This window comes from Nerophis lumbriciformis, linkage group LG02 (assembly GCF_033978685.3).
Source record: "Nerophis lumbriciformis linkage group LG02, RoL_Nlum_v2.1, whole genome shotgun sequence".
NCBI lineage: Eukaryota > Metazoa > Chordata > Actinopteri > Syngnathiformes > Syngnathidae > Nerophis > Nerophis lumbriciformis.
Genome location: NC_084549.2, coordinates 66,472,551 through 66,488,747, shown reverse-complemented (window position 1 = coordinate 66,488,747; position 16,197 = coordinate 66,472,551). Strand labels below are relative to the sequence as shown.

Sequence of the window (16,197 nt, the reverse complement as noted above, 5' to 3'; positions counted from 1 at the left end):
AATGATGCAAGGCAAGACCGCTAATACCACGCCACCTTAGCCGCGCTCACCCTTTAGAGCACAGCTGTAATTTCCTGCCATTAAACCTGCAGAAAGTAGTTCTCAGGGTTTTCTATGTTTACATTTTCACACACTTTGCACTATTTTCTTACACTTTACGAAGCATTTCTTACATGTTCCTTTATTTTAGGAGCTTATTGTTAAGTGTTCAATTTGATTTTACTATTTTGATGACATTGAGTGTTTTCCATGCTTGTGTTGACATTTCCTCTCTGCCTTGATAGCTGAAGGATTATAATCAGAGGAAGGTTACGTGTCAAATAAAATGTATTTTCATAGGTCATAAAAAATATCAATAATTATTTAAATCGACTGATATAAAACACTTATACGGCGATACAGTTTTCACTCATTTTCATTCACTAGTTTTCATTCATTCTCAAAATAATCTTACTCATCTCATCATATGAAATATAACTTACTTCACCAATTATTATTTATTAGGGACCGCAATGTCCCTTTGGGACAGAGGACCCTATTGTATTTTGTGCGCTTTCTTTCTTTACTATTATACCGCCGCGTCTTTCAGCTGTAATTTGAGCCCCTTAACATGCTTCAAAACTCACCATATTTGACACACACATCAGGACTGGCAAAAATTGCCATCTAATCAAAAAACCAAACCCTAAAACTCAAAATTGCGCTCTAGCGCCCCCTAGGAAAAAACACAGACAAAACTGCTTGTAACTTCCGGTAGGAATGTCGTAGAGACATGAAACAAAAACCTCTATGTAGGTCTGACTTAGACCTAGATTTAATACACTGACATCCTTCAGCAAAAATCTACAGGAAGTTTGCAATTCCCCCTTCTAAACAACATTTTAGTAAAAACAGTCACTTTTGCCTCTTTGAGCTGTAATTTGACCCCCTTAACATGCTTCAAAACTCACCAAACTGGACACACACATCAGGACTGGCAAAAATTGCGATCTAATAAAAAAAAAAAACCAACCCCAAAACTCAAAATTGCGCTCCAAAACACAGAAAACACAGACACAACTGCTCCTAGGAAGACAACTCAGACAAAACTGCCTGTAACTTCCAGTAGGAATGTCGTAGAGACATGAAACAAAAACCTCTATGTAGGTCTCACTTAGACCTACATTTCACGTATTAACAACCCCCAGCTAAAATCAACAGGAAGTTTGCAATTCCCCCTTCAAAACAAAAGTTTTGTAAAAACCGGTCACCTTTTTAAAAAAATTATCTCCTCTGAGCGCGTTTGTCGTGTCGGCTTCAAACTAGCACAGGAGAGAGATTGAACCCTTCTGATTAAAAGTTGACGAAAGAGTTTTAATTACTGCTCCGGTTTGGATTTTATGTGCCGTCAAAGTCGGTCCCGTCCATCGCTGCTTGTTTTTATTGTGATTACGTATGGAGTATATTGTGAATAAATTGAGAACAGGAAGTGAACAAAAGTTTTAGCAACTGTTATGTAAAAGAAAAAGGGTAGGATTAAATAAGCTCTGCTTCTTCCTACTGCTTTTCGAATATGTTGAAAAGAGAAACTGGAAATTGTGATGTATCATGTTGTAGGCTTGCATGTTCCAAATAAACTCAACTTAACTCAACTCAACTCAACTAATGCAGAAAAGCATATTTAAGTTTTATTACTGAAAATAGCCCGCTTACCTCCACGCAAATGGAAAAACCTTTTTTTCGACATCAAATCTGAGCGCCAAAGAGGTTATTTCTATGAAAAATATGTCTGTTTATGTGGGCATGTCAGTGTTTCTCACAGGAACACTCTGTCTGTTTGCACTGCAGGAATGACGTTGTCTCCTAATTTGCATAATTGGCCACAGACTCATAATAATAACATACAAAAATACACGATTAAAGGATCTTGCTATTATTATTATTATAATAACAAATATATGATAAAAGGACTGAGCTTTCTTGTCAGTCGTCCATACTCTTTGTCTCTGTGGGTGGATGCGGGGCCGCTCGCATACACACATGGAGGAGTTTGTAATGTAAATGTAAGATTTTGTAGTAGAAATGATCCGGATCAGTCCCAAAATCTAATCTATGTCCATAACTTGTAGAGTTATGTTGCTCACTAACTTTCAGGCAGACAAACCCCAATGATTACATTATCTCTTGGCGGAGGTCAAAAAACGGAAGTGAAAGTGACACCGTCAAAGTAAAATGTTTCAAAATCAGTATCAGCGTCAACTTAAGTTGCAACATTGGTGTGCCTCAAGTAAATAAATGCCTGTTATTGTTAACGTCATTATTATGGCTATAAAGCAGTTTGAATCTACTACAGCAAATTTACTACGGTTGTCCTTCAATATATTCTATGTATTTTTGGGCTAAAGTAAGCATTTACAAGCGTAAAAAGGGCTGAATGAACTCAAAATATCAATATTACAGTCGTATTGGCTGCCAGATGAGCCCAAACCAATCAGAGCACACTGTTCAGTATCGTGGCCACTGATTGGCTCAGCCTCAGGCAGCCTTAATACATGTGTTAAGGTAACTATGTGGGTGTTACTGCATTTCTTGAGGGCTCTTATGATGCTTAAAGCAGGATTAAGAAGTTCGTAAACATTTGTTTTTTGCTTTAGCTATGAAATATTTGATTATAATGAATAATTCCTAATTTGATGAATTTAATTTACCTTGGAGCCAATTAACAGCGATAAAACAATGGTTTACAGTACTGTAAACATTAGGGGTGTAACGGTACGTGTATTTGTATTGAAGCGTTTCGGTACGGGGGTTCTGGTTCGGTTTGGAGGTGTACGGAACGAGTTTCCACACGGACATATTAAGCAGCGTAACGCACATTGTGTAAACAATGCACAACACACAGCATGCTAGCAGCTAACGGGCTACGATAGACTGACCATACGTCCTCTTTTCACCGGACATGTCCTCTTTTGCGGAGCTGTCAGGGCGGAGTTTCTTAAATGCCTCAAATGTCCGGCATTTTGAGTTCGGGTTGCGTGTATTTTCAATGTACGTTCAGGGTTAAGAAGGGGTTAAAAACAAAACTAATTGTGCGCGCAGCAGCATTCGCGAGGGACGGGCAGAGACAGAGAGAGAGAGAGAGAGTTATGATAAACGCGCATGCGTCGCCAGGCTCTGCTTTTTATCCATAGATTTATCAGATTTAATTTTTTATTATCTATAGCAGGGGTGTCAAATGTGTGCCCCGGAGGCCATTTGCGGCCCACAGCTAATGTTTTAAAGGGGAACATTATCACCAGACCTATGTAAGCGTTGATGTTGCAGAAAAAAGACCATATATTTTTTTAACCGATTTCCGAACTCTAAATGGGTGAATTTTGGCGAATTAAACGCCTTTCTATTATTCGCTCTCGGAGGACGTTGTGACGTCACATCGGGAAGCAATCCGCCATTTTCTCACTTTCGTCGGTGTGTTGTCGGAGGGTGTAACAACATGAACAGGGACGGATTCAAGTTGCACCAGTGGCCCAAAGATGCGAAAGTGGCAAGAAATTGGACGAAATTTGTTCAAAATACGAGGCTGTGGGGAAAGCCGACGAAATGGTCAGTCGTTTGTTCCGCACACTTTACCGACGAAAGCTATGCTACGACAGAGATGGCAAGAATGTGTGGATATCCTGCGACACTCAAAGCAGATGCTGACATCAACTCCAAAACTGGACAGATCAGCTTTGAGGAAAAGAGAGCAGATGAGGGTATGTCTACAGAATATATTAATTGATGAAAACTTTATTAATTACTCGCGGTTTTACGTAAATTATTATACATTAACTGTGTTTACCAATAATTTAGCTTAAAAACATTTATTTTTTTCAATCATTCGAGTACATTCGGGTAGTCTTGTGTAATGCAGTATTTTGTGTCTATTTAGGTATGGTTAACCTGAGTGCTGAAATCATGGAAAAATATATGTTCTTAGCATGCCTGAAATGGGCTGTCTGCACTCTCAAAGTGCATCCATCCATCCATCCATCTTCTTCCGCTTATCCGAGGTCGGGTCGCGGGGGCAGCAGCCTAAGCAGGGAAGCCCAGACTTCCCTCTCCCCAGCCACTTCGTCCAGCTCCTCCCGCGGGATCCCGAGGCGTTCCCAGGCCAGCCGGGAGACATAGTCTTCCCAACGTGTCCATGTTGTTGCCAAATGTATTTCATATGCTGTAAACCTAGTTCATAGTTGTTAGTTTCCTTTAATGCCAAACAAACACATACCGATCGTTGGTTAGAAGGCGATCGCCGAATTCGTCCTCGCTTTCTCCCGTGTCGCTGGCTGTCGTGTCGTTTTTGTCGATTTCGCTTGCATGCGGTTCAAAGCGATATGGCTCAATAGCTTCAGTTTCTTCTTCAATTTCGTTTTCGCTACCTGCCTCCACACTACAACCATCCGTTTCAATACATGCGTAATCTGTTGAATCGCTTAAGCCGCTGAAATCCGAGTCTAAATCCGAGCTAATGTCGCTATAGCTTGCTGTTCTATGCGCCATGTTTGTTTGTGTTGGCATCACTGTGTGACGTCACAGGAAAATGGATGGGTGTATATAACGATGGTTAAAATCAGGCACTTTGAAGCTTTTTTTAGGGATATTGCGTGATGGGTAAAATTTTGAAAAAAACTTCGAAAAATAAAATAAGCCACTGGGAACTGATTTTTAATGGTTTTAACCCTTCTGAAATTGTGATAATGTTCCCCTTTAAAGGCCCACGGCCCATTCTGAAAATACTATTAAAATAAACAAAAACATAACAAAAGTGAAATAAAAAAGCTTAAAGGTTAAATGTAATTTAAAAAAGTTGCAATGTTGACTAATAAAACAAAGCTGTTTTTTTTTTCTTTCAAACTGTCTGCTCAAAACATAATATTGAATCAAAATCAATTTTCTTATGAATTATTGACCTATCCAAGGTTCCCATTACTTCACATCAAATGAATTTTGGTGGAAGATTTTGCAAATTTGGTAAATGACCCCAAAATTTATATTTTGTTGTTTTCTTACTGTACCGAAAATGAACCGAACCGTGACCTCTAAACCGAGGTACTTACCGAACCGACATTTTTGTGTACCGTTACACCCGTAGTAAACATTACACAGTTCATTGCAAAGTAAGCTTCAAAATAAAAGCCTACATGCATGTGTGCGCTCCAAGGAGGAATCATTGTTTCGATATTGATAGAAAATAATTGTAATTATTATTTTGGCCATAATTGTGCAGCCCGATGTATAAGACTAGACCTCATACATGAACACTATTTTTATCTATATGGACAAAAAGTGCAGTTACGTCTTATGGCCAACAGGCGCCGTTTTGCAAAATTCTTACATTTGTTTTTAATTTTTGTATCTCATTACTGCTATCTTGCACACTTTTCACATTTATATTATTTATTTATTCTTTCTGCCATTTTGCTTTGTTTATAATGCTTTTGTTGCTTTCATATGCACATTCAATTTCTACTTGAAGTCCATGAGACAATGTTTTTATTTTCAATAATGTTTCTTCGACAAGGGAAATACTTTTCAACGTGTTTTTTTTTTTTTTTGTAATAAAACTTGGTTAAAATATTAGTACTTTTTGAAAATTTTGAGCTCATTTAAAAATACAGCGATGATAATGAAAATGGTGATCATTTTGGTCACAATAACCACGATAGAAAATTCCATACTGTGACACTCCTAAACAAGCTATAGGCGGGGCCTCACCTGCCATCATGGAAAGAAAAAAATGTAAAAAGAAAAAAGTTTTATTAAATTGTTATATGTATCCAGTGATTATACTATAAAGTTATTTTCCATTTAACTTCACCCGTTTTAGATTATTTTTATTTAAAATCGCTGAATTTTTACATTTGCCGTTCAAATACTGAGAAGAGACGGTGCGGTGATCAGCAGCCAGTTGAGGCACGTCACTCAATTGTGCCTCACCATGGATTGCGGACTCGGCTAACTGCTGGTCTGCTGTGCAGTGAGACTGTATTGCTATATGAATTATATTATACATTTCCATAGTTTAGTTAGCTGAGGTATATAATGTACAGTGTATTTTGTCAACAACTGTATGTGTGTAACGTATTTCTTGTGCTGAGCGATCATAAAACGGCTGCAAAAGACGCACTGTGTGAGGCTCGCCTCCTGCACCCCCGCCGTAGAATTGTTATATCAACTAAAGCCCACACTTAAACTTTCCACGTGCAAGATTGAATCTATTTAAAAAAGTTATTTCATAAGAAGCCAAAAAGTGCAAAAACAATAATGTTTGTGTTGGAGGAGTTGTGAATGACTGCAGGGCCACAACATTAGGTACACCTGCAGACTGCAGGTGTACCTAATTCACAACTCCTCCAACACGAACATTATTGTTTTTGCACTTTTTGGCTTCTTATTAAATAACTTTTGTAACCTATTTTTATGGGCTTTCCTCTTTGTGATGTTAAGTTCCTGTTATGCGCTGTTATACAGTATATGCCTTGAGCTCTTATTTTGAAGGCGCTAAGAGCGGAATTTTGACACGTTGGAGTGGAGCGGAAGTTTTTGAAAGAAAGTAAATAAAGTGGTCCTCGTGTAAACTGGAGCCTCTGTGTTTGTTATTTTGTAGTTTCATACAGTATAGGCGACATTTATAAACCCTCGGTTACACTTTTTTAAATAGATTCAATCTTGCACGTGGAAAGTTTAAGTGAGGGCTTTAGTTGATATAACACTCTCGTCAGGGGGTGCATTAATCCAGCACAACAGCGGCTCATGGACTTATTTTATAAGTAAAGGTAAGACCATAATAACGTTTTTTTTAATTAAATGTGCTTTTTTGTGTGCTACAGTTTGTATGTGTAAAGTTAAGTTAAAGTAGCAATGATTGTCACACACACACTAGGTGTAATGAAATTTGTCCTCTGCATTTGACCCATCCCCTTGATCACCCCCTGGGAGGTGAGGGGAGCAGTGGGCAGCAGCGGCGCCGCGCCCGGGAATAATTTTTGGTGATTTAATAACCCCCAATTCCAACCCTTGATGCTGAGTGCCAAGCAGGGAAGAATGCTGGTATGAGCTTTTAAACATAACCCGTTAACTGCTGCCAATCAAATGGTGAATAAGATACTCTTTAGGGTTCATAAGTTTGTAAATCTGACTGTGATGAAGTCAGTGCCTCACCAGCCATCAACCTCACCGCACGTCACTGTAATATATGAATATATATTTTGATTACGAAGAAAACACGATTGTTGAAAGACCGGAATTGAGGCTCTCGCGTGTTTGCTTAAATGTTACGTACATTGCGTACGTTGTTTACGTAAATGTGTTGAAAAATAAAGCTCACCTAGATCCACGCTGCGGCCGTGTCTACTCTGCTGAACAACCATGAAAAGATTAGAACTCTCCCATAGAGGTGGGAAAAATAATCGATTGCTCCTGATGGCTCGTGGTTAGGGCCTTGCATGGCAGCTCCCGCCATCAGTGTGTGAATGTGTGTGTGAATGGGTGAATGTTGAAATAGTGTCAAAGTGCTTTGAGTACCTTGAAGGTAGAAAAGCGCTATACAAGTATAACCCATTTACCATTTATGTCTCCACTTTAAATGCTGGCGTGTCGCAGATGTACTGACATAAAAAAACTGAGTCCGCTTTGCAAAATGAGCATGGTATTCATGTTTTTAACAAGAATAAGAGGAAATGTTCTCACACTTTACATGTTGTTTACATGCGAGTAGCGACGCGGAAAAACACGCGTGATGACGTCACGACTATTGTCAACAAATATAATTGTCGGCGACAAATTTTATTGTCGACAATGTGGACTAGAGATGTCCGATAATGGCTTGTTTGCCGATATTGCGATACTGTCCAACTCTTAATTACCGATACCGATATATACAGTCATGGAATTAACACATTATTATGCCTAATTTTGTTGTGATGCCCCGCTGGATGCATTAAACAATGTAACAAGGTTTCCCAAAATAAATCAACTCAAGTTATGGAAAAAAATGCCAACATGGCACTGCCATAATTAGGGACCGCAATGTCCCTTTGGGACAGAGGACCCTATTGTAATTGTAAGGTTTTATTATTATTATTCTGCCGCCTCTTTGAGCTGTAATTTGACTCACACATCAGGACTGGCGAAAATTGCCATCCAAACAAAAAACCAAACTTTAAAACTCAAAATTGCGCTCTAGCGCCCCCTAGGAAGAAGAAAAAAAGACAAAACTGCCTGTAACTTCCGGTAGGAATGTCGTAGAGACATGAAACAAAAACCTCTATGTAGGTCTCACTTAGACCTAGATTTCATACATCGACTTTCTTCAGCAAAAATCAACAGGAAGTTTGCAAATCCCCCTTCAAAACAAAAGTTTTGTAAAAACAGTCACCTTTGCCTCTTTGAGCTGTAATTTGACCCCCTTAACATGCTTCAAAACTCACCAAACTGGACATACACATCAGGACTGGCGAAAATTGCGATCTAATAAAAAAAGCAAACCCCAAAACTCAAAATTGCGCTCTAGCGCCCCCTGGGAATAAAACAAAGACAAAACTGCTCCTCGGAAGAAAACACAGACAAAACTGCCTGTAACTTCCAGTAGGAATGTCGTAGAGACATGAAACAAAAACCTCTATGTAGGTCTCATTTAGACCTACATTTCATAAATTGACAACCCCCAGCAAAAATCAACAGGAAGTTTGCAATTCCCCCTTCAAAACAAAAGTTTTGTAAAAACAGTCACTTTTGCCTCTTTGAGCTGTAATTTGACCCCTTTAACATGCTTCAAAACTCACCATATTTGACACACACATCAGGACTGGCGAAAATTGCCATCTAATAAAAAACCAAACCCCAAAACTCAAAATGGCGCTCTAGCGCCCCCTAGGAAAAAACAGACAAAACTGCTTGAAACTTCCGGTAGGTATGTTGTAGAGACATGAAACAAAAACCTCTATGTAGGTCTCACTTAGACCTATATTTAATACATTGACATCCTTCAGCAAAAATCAACAAGAAGTTGGCAATTCCCCCTTCAAAACAAAAGTTTTGTAAAAACAATCACTTTGGCCTCTTTGAGCTGTAATTTGACCCCCTTAACATGCTTCAAAACTCACCAAACTGGACACACACATCAGGACTGGCAAAAATTGTGATCTAATAAAAAAAACCAACCCCTAAACTCAATATTGCGCTCTAGCACCCCCTAGGAAGAAAACACAGACACAACTGCTCCTAGGAAGAAAGCTCAGACAAAACTGCCTGTAACTTCCAGTAGGAATTTCTTAGAGACATGAAACAAAAACCACTATGGTAGGTAGGTCTGACTTAGACCTACATTTCATATATTGACAACCCCCAGCAAAAATCAACAGGAAGTTTGCAATAACCCCTTCAAAACAAAAGTTTTGTAAAAATCGGTCACCTTTTTTCACACATTATCTCCTCTGAGCGCGTTTGTCGTGTCGGCTTCAAACTAGCACAGGAGAGAGATTGAACCCTTCTGATTAAAAGTTGACCAAAGAGTTTTAATTACTGTTCCGGTTGGGATTTTATGTGCCGTCAAAGTCGGTCCCGTCCATCGCTGCTTGCAGCTTTAATTATTATTATTCCGCCGCCTCTTTGAGCTGTAATTTGACCCACTTAACATGCTTCAAAATTCACCAAATTTGACACACATCAGGACTGGCGAAAATTGCCATCCAAACAAAAAAACTAACTTTAAAACTCAAAATTGCGCTCTAGCGCCCCCTAGGAAGAAAAAAAGACAAAACTGCCTGTAACTTCCAGTACGAATGTCGTAGAGACATGAAACAAAAACCTCTATGTAGGTCTCACTTAGACCTAGATTTAATACATCAACTTTCTGCAGCAAAAATCAACAGGAAGTTTGCAAATCCCCCTTCAAAACAAACGTTTTGTAAAGACAGTCACCTTTGCCTCTTTGAGCTGTAATTTGACCCCCTTAACATACTTCAAAACTCACCAAACTGGACACACACATCAGGACTGGCGAAAATTGCGATCTAATAAAAAAAGCAAACCCCAAAACTCAAAATTGCGCTCTAGCGCCCCCTAGGAATAAAACACAGACGAAACTGCTCCTCGGAAGAAAACACAGACAAAACTCCCTGTAACTTCCAGTAGGAATGTCGTAGAGACATGAAACAAAAACCTCTATGTAGGTCTCACTTAGACCTACATTTCATAAATTGACAACCCCCAGCAAAAATCAACAGGAAGTTTGCAATTCCCCCTTCAAAACAAAAGTTTTGTAAAAACCGGTCACCTTTTTTCAAACATGATCTCCTCTGAACGCGTTTGTCGTGTCAGCTTCAAACTAGCACAGGAGAGAGATTGAACCCTTCTGATTAAAAGTTGACGAAAGAGTTTTAATTACTGCTCCGGTTGGGATTTTATGTGCCGTCAAAGTCGGTCCCGTCCATCGCTGCTTGCAGCTTTAATTCTTCCGCAGCTTTGCGCTGTAATTTGACCCCCTTAACATGCTTCAAAACTCACCAAATTTGACGCACACATAAATAAACGCGAACAAAACTTTTTGGTGAAAAAATCAAACCCCAAAACTCAAAACTGCACTCTAGTTATTATTGAAGTCACAAAGTGCATTATTTTTTTGAACATGCCTCAAAACAGCAGCTTGGAATTTGGGACATGCTCTCCCTGAGAGAGCATAAGGAGGTTGAGGTGGGGTGGGGGGCTAGGGTGTAGCGGGGGGTGTATATTGTAGCGTCTCAGAAGAGTTAGTGCTGCAAGGGGTTCTGGGTATTTGTTCTGTTGTGTTTATGTTGTGTTACGGTGCGGATGTTCTCCCGAAATGTGTTTGTCATTCTTGTTTGGTGTGGGTTCACAGTGCGGCGCATATTTGTAACAGTGTTAAAGTTGTTTATACGGCCACCCTCGGTGTGACCTGTATGGCTGTTGACCAAGTATGCGTTGCATTCACTTGTGTGTGTGAAAAGCCATAGGTATTATGTGACTGGGCCGGCACGCAAAGGCAGTGCCTTTAAGGTTTATTGGCGCTCTGTACTTCTCCCTATGTCCGTGTACACAGCGGCGTTTTAAAAAGTCATACATTTTACTTTTTGAAACTGATACCGATAATTTCCGATATTACATTTTAAAGCATTTATCGGCCGATAATATTGGCAGTCCGATATTATCGGACATCTCTAATTGTAATACTTACAAACGTTGCTTGAATCCGTACGAGTAGAAACGCTATGGACGATTAGAAGACGGAAGGGCACTTGTATTTCCGGTTCAAAGCTTTAAACAGCAGGAAACACTTGCAGCCATTCACATAGCTTCACCTGCATGCAGTGAGTGAACTCGTCCAAAAGGCCGCGTCAATTTAAGTGTTTTTGCATGTGTCTAATGAACACTATTTGCAATATGGCCGTTTTATAAGCCGCAGGTTTCCAAGCGTAGGAAAAAAAGTAGCAACTTATAGACCGGAATTTACAGTCGTTAAATTCAAAACTTAGCTGCTTCAAATGATTTCTTATATTATCGGACATCTCTAATGTGGACTAATGATTGCACTAGTCTGTTTTATTTCATGTTGGTAGTATTGTCTTGTTAATCCCTGTACTTGTCAAGTACCCAACAACAACAAGGCCCAGTTCTTTGTTGGTGTTGCCCACATTCTTGGCACTAAACCTTGTCCACTGTGTTGTTTATTGTTTATCACTTTATTTCTCTGTGTGCACGTTTAGTTTCTTTTGTTTGATGCTGCCCTTTGGAGATATTCATCTCTCGCAACTGTAAACGTGTTTGTTCTGCTCGTGTGTGCGTGTGTGCGTGTGTGTGTGTGTGTGTGTGTGTGTGTGTGTGTGTGTGTGTGTGTGTGTGTGTGTGTGTGTGTGTGTGCGTGTGCGTGTGCGTGTGCGTGTGTGTGTGGACGCTTTGTCCCTCTGACCCACTTCGCCTGCTCGCTTTGTCCTCCAGCGCTGACACCAAGCAGCTCCGTATGCCAAGAACACTTTTCAGTCTGAAGTTGTTTCCAGAAAGATGATCGGTGCGTTCAGTGTGTTTGAAACATCTCTTTGACGCGTGTACTGTCTGATTTGAGTGGGCTTGCTTGGAATCCAGGTGGGCCTTTCCAGGTCTGGATCTGATTAACATACCTACTACTCGTGCAGAGTTATGCCACACACACACACACACACACACACACACACACACACACACACACACACACGCAAGGTTGTTTCTATGGTAGGCTGTGTTGTAAAACTCATGATTTATGAACGAAAACACCGCTAAAGAGCCATTTTGCCTCTTACTCCACTGAAGACAAAGACTATGGATAATTTGGGCTGCAGACAGAGCCCTAGAGACAAGAATACGTTGATTGACAGTCTAAAAGTAACGTGCCACTTATGCATTTAAATGTATAAAATACAAAAATGACAAATCGCAATTTTAGAGAGAAAAAAATTGCTGATTTTTTCTCAAAAATGGTGCAAGCCCTAACATGAGCTTATAAATTTTTACAAGTTTGAATCTTTTTTCAATGTTACCAATGAAACTAACCGTTTCGTTGGTTAAAACTCACTTTCTCAATCAAAAAAACTGCCCAGGTGACTTTTCCTCTTTTATCCACAATTTCTTCATTTGGACTTTCTCTACTCGCTCCATGCAAAGAATCAACCAAACGTGATAGTTGATACTGTCACCTGATTGGCTGTCAGCATGTCACTCCCACTGACCAGTGATCACTTCCTGCGTTGCTCGGTTACCAGAAAGCGAGTGCCTGTTCATGCAACCAACCCATCCATCCATCCATCTTCTTCCGCTTATCCGAGGTCGGGTCGCGGGGGCAGCAGCCTAAGCAGGGAAGCCCAGACTTTCCTCTCCCCAGCCACTTCGTCCAGCTCCTCCCGGGGGATCCCGAGGCGTTCCCAGGCCAGCCGGGAGACATAGTCTTCCCAACGTGTCCTGGGTCTGCCCCGTGGCCTCTTACCGGTTGGACGTGCCCTAAACACCTCCCTAGGGAGGCGTTCGGGTGGCATCCTGACCAGATGCCCGAACCACCTCATCTGGCTCCTCTCGATGTGGAGGAGCAGTGGCTTTACTTTGAGCTCCCCCCGGATAGCAGAGCTTCTCACCCTATCTCTAAGGGAGAGCCCCGCCACCCGGCGGAGGAAACTCATTTCGGCCCCCTGTACCCGTGATCTTGTCCTTTCGGTCATAACCCAAAGCTCATGACCATAGGTGAGGATGGGAACGTAGATCGACGAGTAAATTGAGAGCTTTGCCTTCCGGCTCAGCTCCTTCTTCACCACAACGGATCGATACAGCGTCCACATTACTGAAGACGCCGCACCGATCCGCCTGTCGATCTCCCGATCCACTTTTCCCTCACTCGTGAACAAGACTCCTAGGTACTTGAACTCCTCCACTTGGGGCAAGATCTCCTCCCCAACCCGGAGATGGCACTCCACCCTTTTCCGGGCGAGAACCATGGACTCGGACTTGGAGGTGCTGATTCTCATCCCAGTCGCTTCACACTCGCAACCAACCTTGCTTCCATATTTCCGATTTATTCCGACAAAAAAAAAAAAAAGTCCAAGGTTTTATCAAACACATTTTTTATTGATATCGATTACTCTGACAAAAAAGGAAAAACAAATCTAAGGTTTTATCGAACGCATTTTTTATTGATATTGATTTTTTTTAATTTTTTTTTAATTTAGCCTTTATTTAACCAGGTAAAAATCCCATTGAGATCAAGGATCTCTTTTCCAAGGGAGACCTGGCCAAGAGGGCAGCAGCAAGGTTACATTAAAAAAAACAGTAAACAACACATAAAACATCACATTTACAACATTAAAACTTGCTCACATGACACATGTGCATACAGACAAGGTAGTCTGCAGTCCTTTCACAGAAGCTTTAAACTCATTCAACATAACTAGGGTTTGAAGTTTAATATTCGATTGTAGGTTATTCCAAGCCTTCGGTGCTGAAAACCTAAATGCTTTCTTGCCCAGTTCAGTTCTTACTTTGGGGACGACAAATTGCAGAACATTTATTGAACGAAGATTGTAACTTCCTTGTTTCTTTGTTAAAAGACAAGACAGATAAGATGGAGTGATACCCAGAATGGTTTTGTAGATGAAAACATACCAATGATTGAGGCGTCGAGCACATAAAGATGTTACCTGGTACAACAATGGAATAAAACTAACCGTTTCGTTGGTTAAAACTCACTTTCTCAATCAAAAAAACTGCCCAGGTGACTTTTCCTCTTTTATCCACAATTTCTTCATTTGGACTTTCTCTACTCACTCCATGCAAAGAATCAACCAAACATGATAGTTGATATCGTCAGCTGATTGGCTGTCAGCATAAAAAATATTATCAAATGTTTTATCGTTCACATTTTTTATTGATATAGATTATATTATATATTGATATCGAGTGCATGAAAACACTCCTACAGACATCACACATGGGACACTTTCGTAATTGAGAATTATTTTAGTTATATTGTAATTAGAGATGTCCGATAATGGCTTTTTTGCCGATATCCGATATTCCGATATTGTCCAACTCTTAATTACCGATTCCGATATCAACCGATACCGATATATGCAGTCGTGGAATTAACACATTAATATGCCTAATTTTGTTGTGATGCCCCGCTGGATGCATTAAACAATATAACAAGGTTTTCCAAAATTAATCAACTCAAGTTATGGAAAAAAAATGGCAACATGGCACTGCCATATTTATTATTGAAGTCACAAAGTGCATTATTTTTTTTTAACATGCCTCAAAACAGCAGCTTGGAATTTGGGACATGCTCTCCCTGAGAGCGCATGAGGAGGTTGAGGTGGGCAGGGTTGGGGGGGGGCCTAGGGGGTAGCGGGGTGTGTATATTGTAGCGTCCCGGAAGAGTTAGTGCAGCAAGGGGTTCTGGGTATTTGTTCTGTTGTGTTTATGTTGTGTTACGGTGCGGATGTTCTCCCGAAATGTGTTTGTCATTCTTGTTTGGTGTGGGTTCACAGTGTGGCACATATTTGTAACAGTGTTAAAGTTGTTTATACGGCCACCCTCAGTGTGACCTGTATGGCTGTTGACCAAGTATGCCTTGCATTCACTTGTGTGTATGAAAAGCCGTAGGTATTATGTGATTGGGTCGGCACACAAAGGCAGTGCCTTTAAGGTTTATTGGCCTACGTCTGTGTACACAGCGGCGTTTTAAAAAGTCATACATTTTACTTTTTGAAACCAATACCGATAATTTCCGATATTACATTTTAAAGCATTTATCGACCGATAATATCGGCAGTCCGATATTATCGGACATCTCTAATTGTAATACTTACAAACGTTGCTTGAATCCGTACGAGTAGAAACGCTATGGACGATTAGAAGACGGAACGGCACTTGTATTTCCGGTTCAAAGCTTTAAACAGCAGGAAACACTTGCAGCCATTCACATAGCTTCACCTGCAGTGAGTGAACTCGTCCAAAAGGCAGCGTCAATTTAAGTGTTTTTGCATGTGTCTAATGAACACTATTTGCAACATGGCCGTTTTATAAGCCGCAGGTTTCCAAGCGTAGGAAAAAAAGTAGCAACTTATAGACCGGAATTTACAGTCGTTAAATTCAAACCTTAGCTGCTTCAAATGATTTCTTAAATGTTTGTGTTTGCAGGTGTTGTGTTTGTGAAGACGACTGAGTGAACTATGGCACAGTTCCCCACCACGTTCACAGGTCCGTCATACTTCACTCCGTCTTACGGTCACTTGCAAAGAATCCCCTCAACAGGAAGTGAAAGTCGTGACTAACACATTCTACTCATGCCTGCTTTTAATTCTCCACTCTCGCCGTGCTTCTTGCCTAACGTTTCTGCAATTCTCTGCGTTTGTATCCGTGTGTGTGCGTGTTGGACTCTTAGGTCCAGACATGTTCCTGATCTCGGTGGACGAGCGAGCCAAACATGACCAGCAGTTTCTCAGCCTCTCCCCCACTGCGGGGGGTTACATCACAGGTAAAAGATGTGTTTGTTTGGTTGTCGCCCGTTGTCTGAAGACGTGTGCCGGGACCTCACTTCCTGTGTCTGCCGACCCTGTCAGGTGATCAGGCCAGGAACTTCTTCATCCAGTCGGGACTGCCGCCGCCCATCCTGGCCCAAATCTGGTGAGTGGGCGCACTGAT

At 40.7% G+C, this 16,197-nt stretch overlaps 1 protein-coding gene across 3 annotated transcripts in view; it reads left to right on the top strand.

Annotated features, from left to right (window-relative positions):
• Positions 1–16,197, top strand: part of itsn1 (intersectin 1 (SH3 domain protein)) — a 145,821-nt gene that overhangs the window by 15,728 nt on the left and 113,896 nt on the right. For all 3 annotated transcript variants that reach the window (XM_061966681.1, XM_061966672.1, XM_061966690.1), the window contains exons 2-4: positions 15,694–15,753; positions 15,938–16,030; positions 16,116–16,179. In XM_061966681.1, the coding sequence (XP_061822665.1) occupies positions 15,726–15,753; positions 15,938–16,030; positions 16,116–16,179 (185 nt within the window). In that variant the 5' untranslated portion in view covers positions 15,694–15,725. The remainder of the gene's footprint in view (positions 1–15,693; positions 15,754–15,937; positions 16,031–16,115; positions 16,180–16,197) is intronic.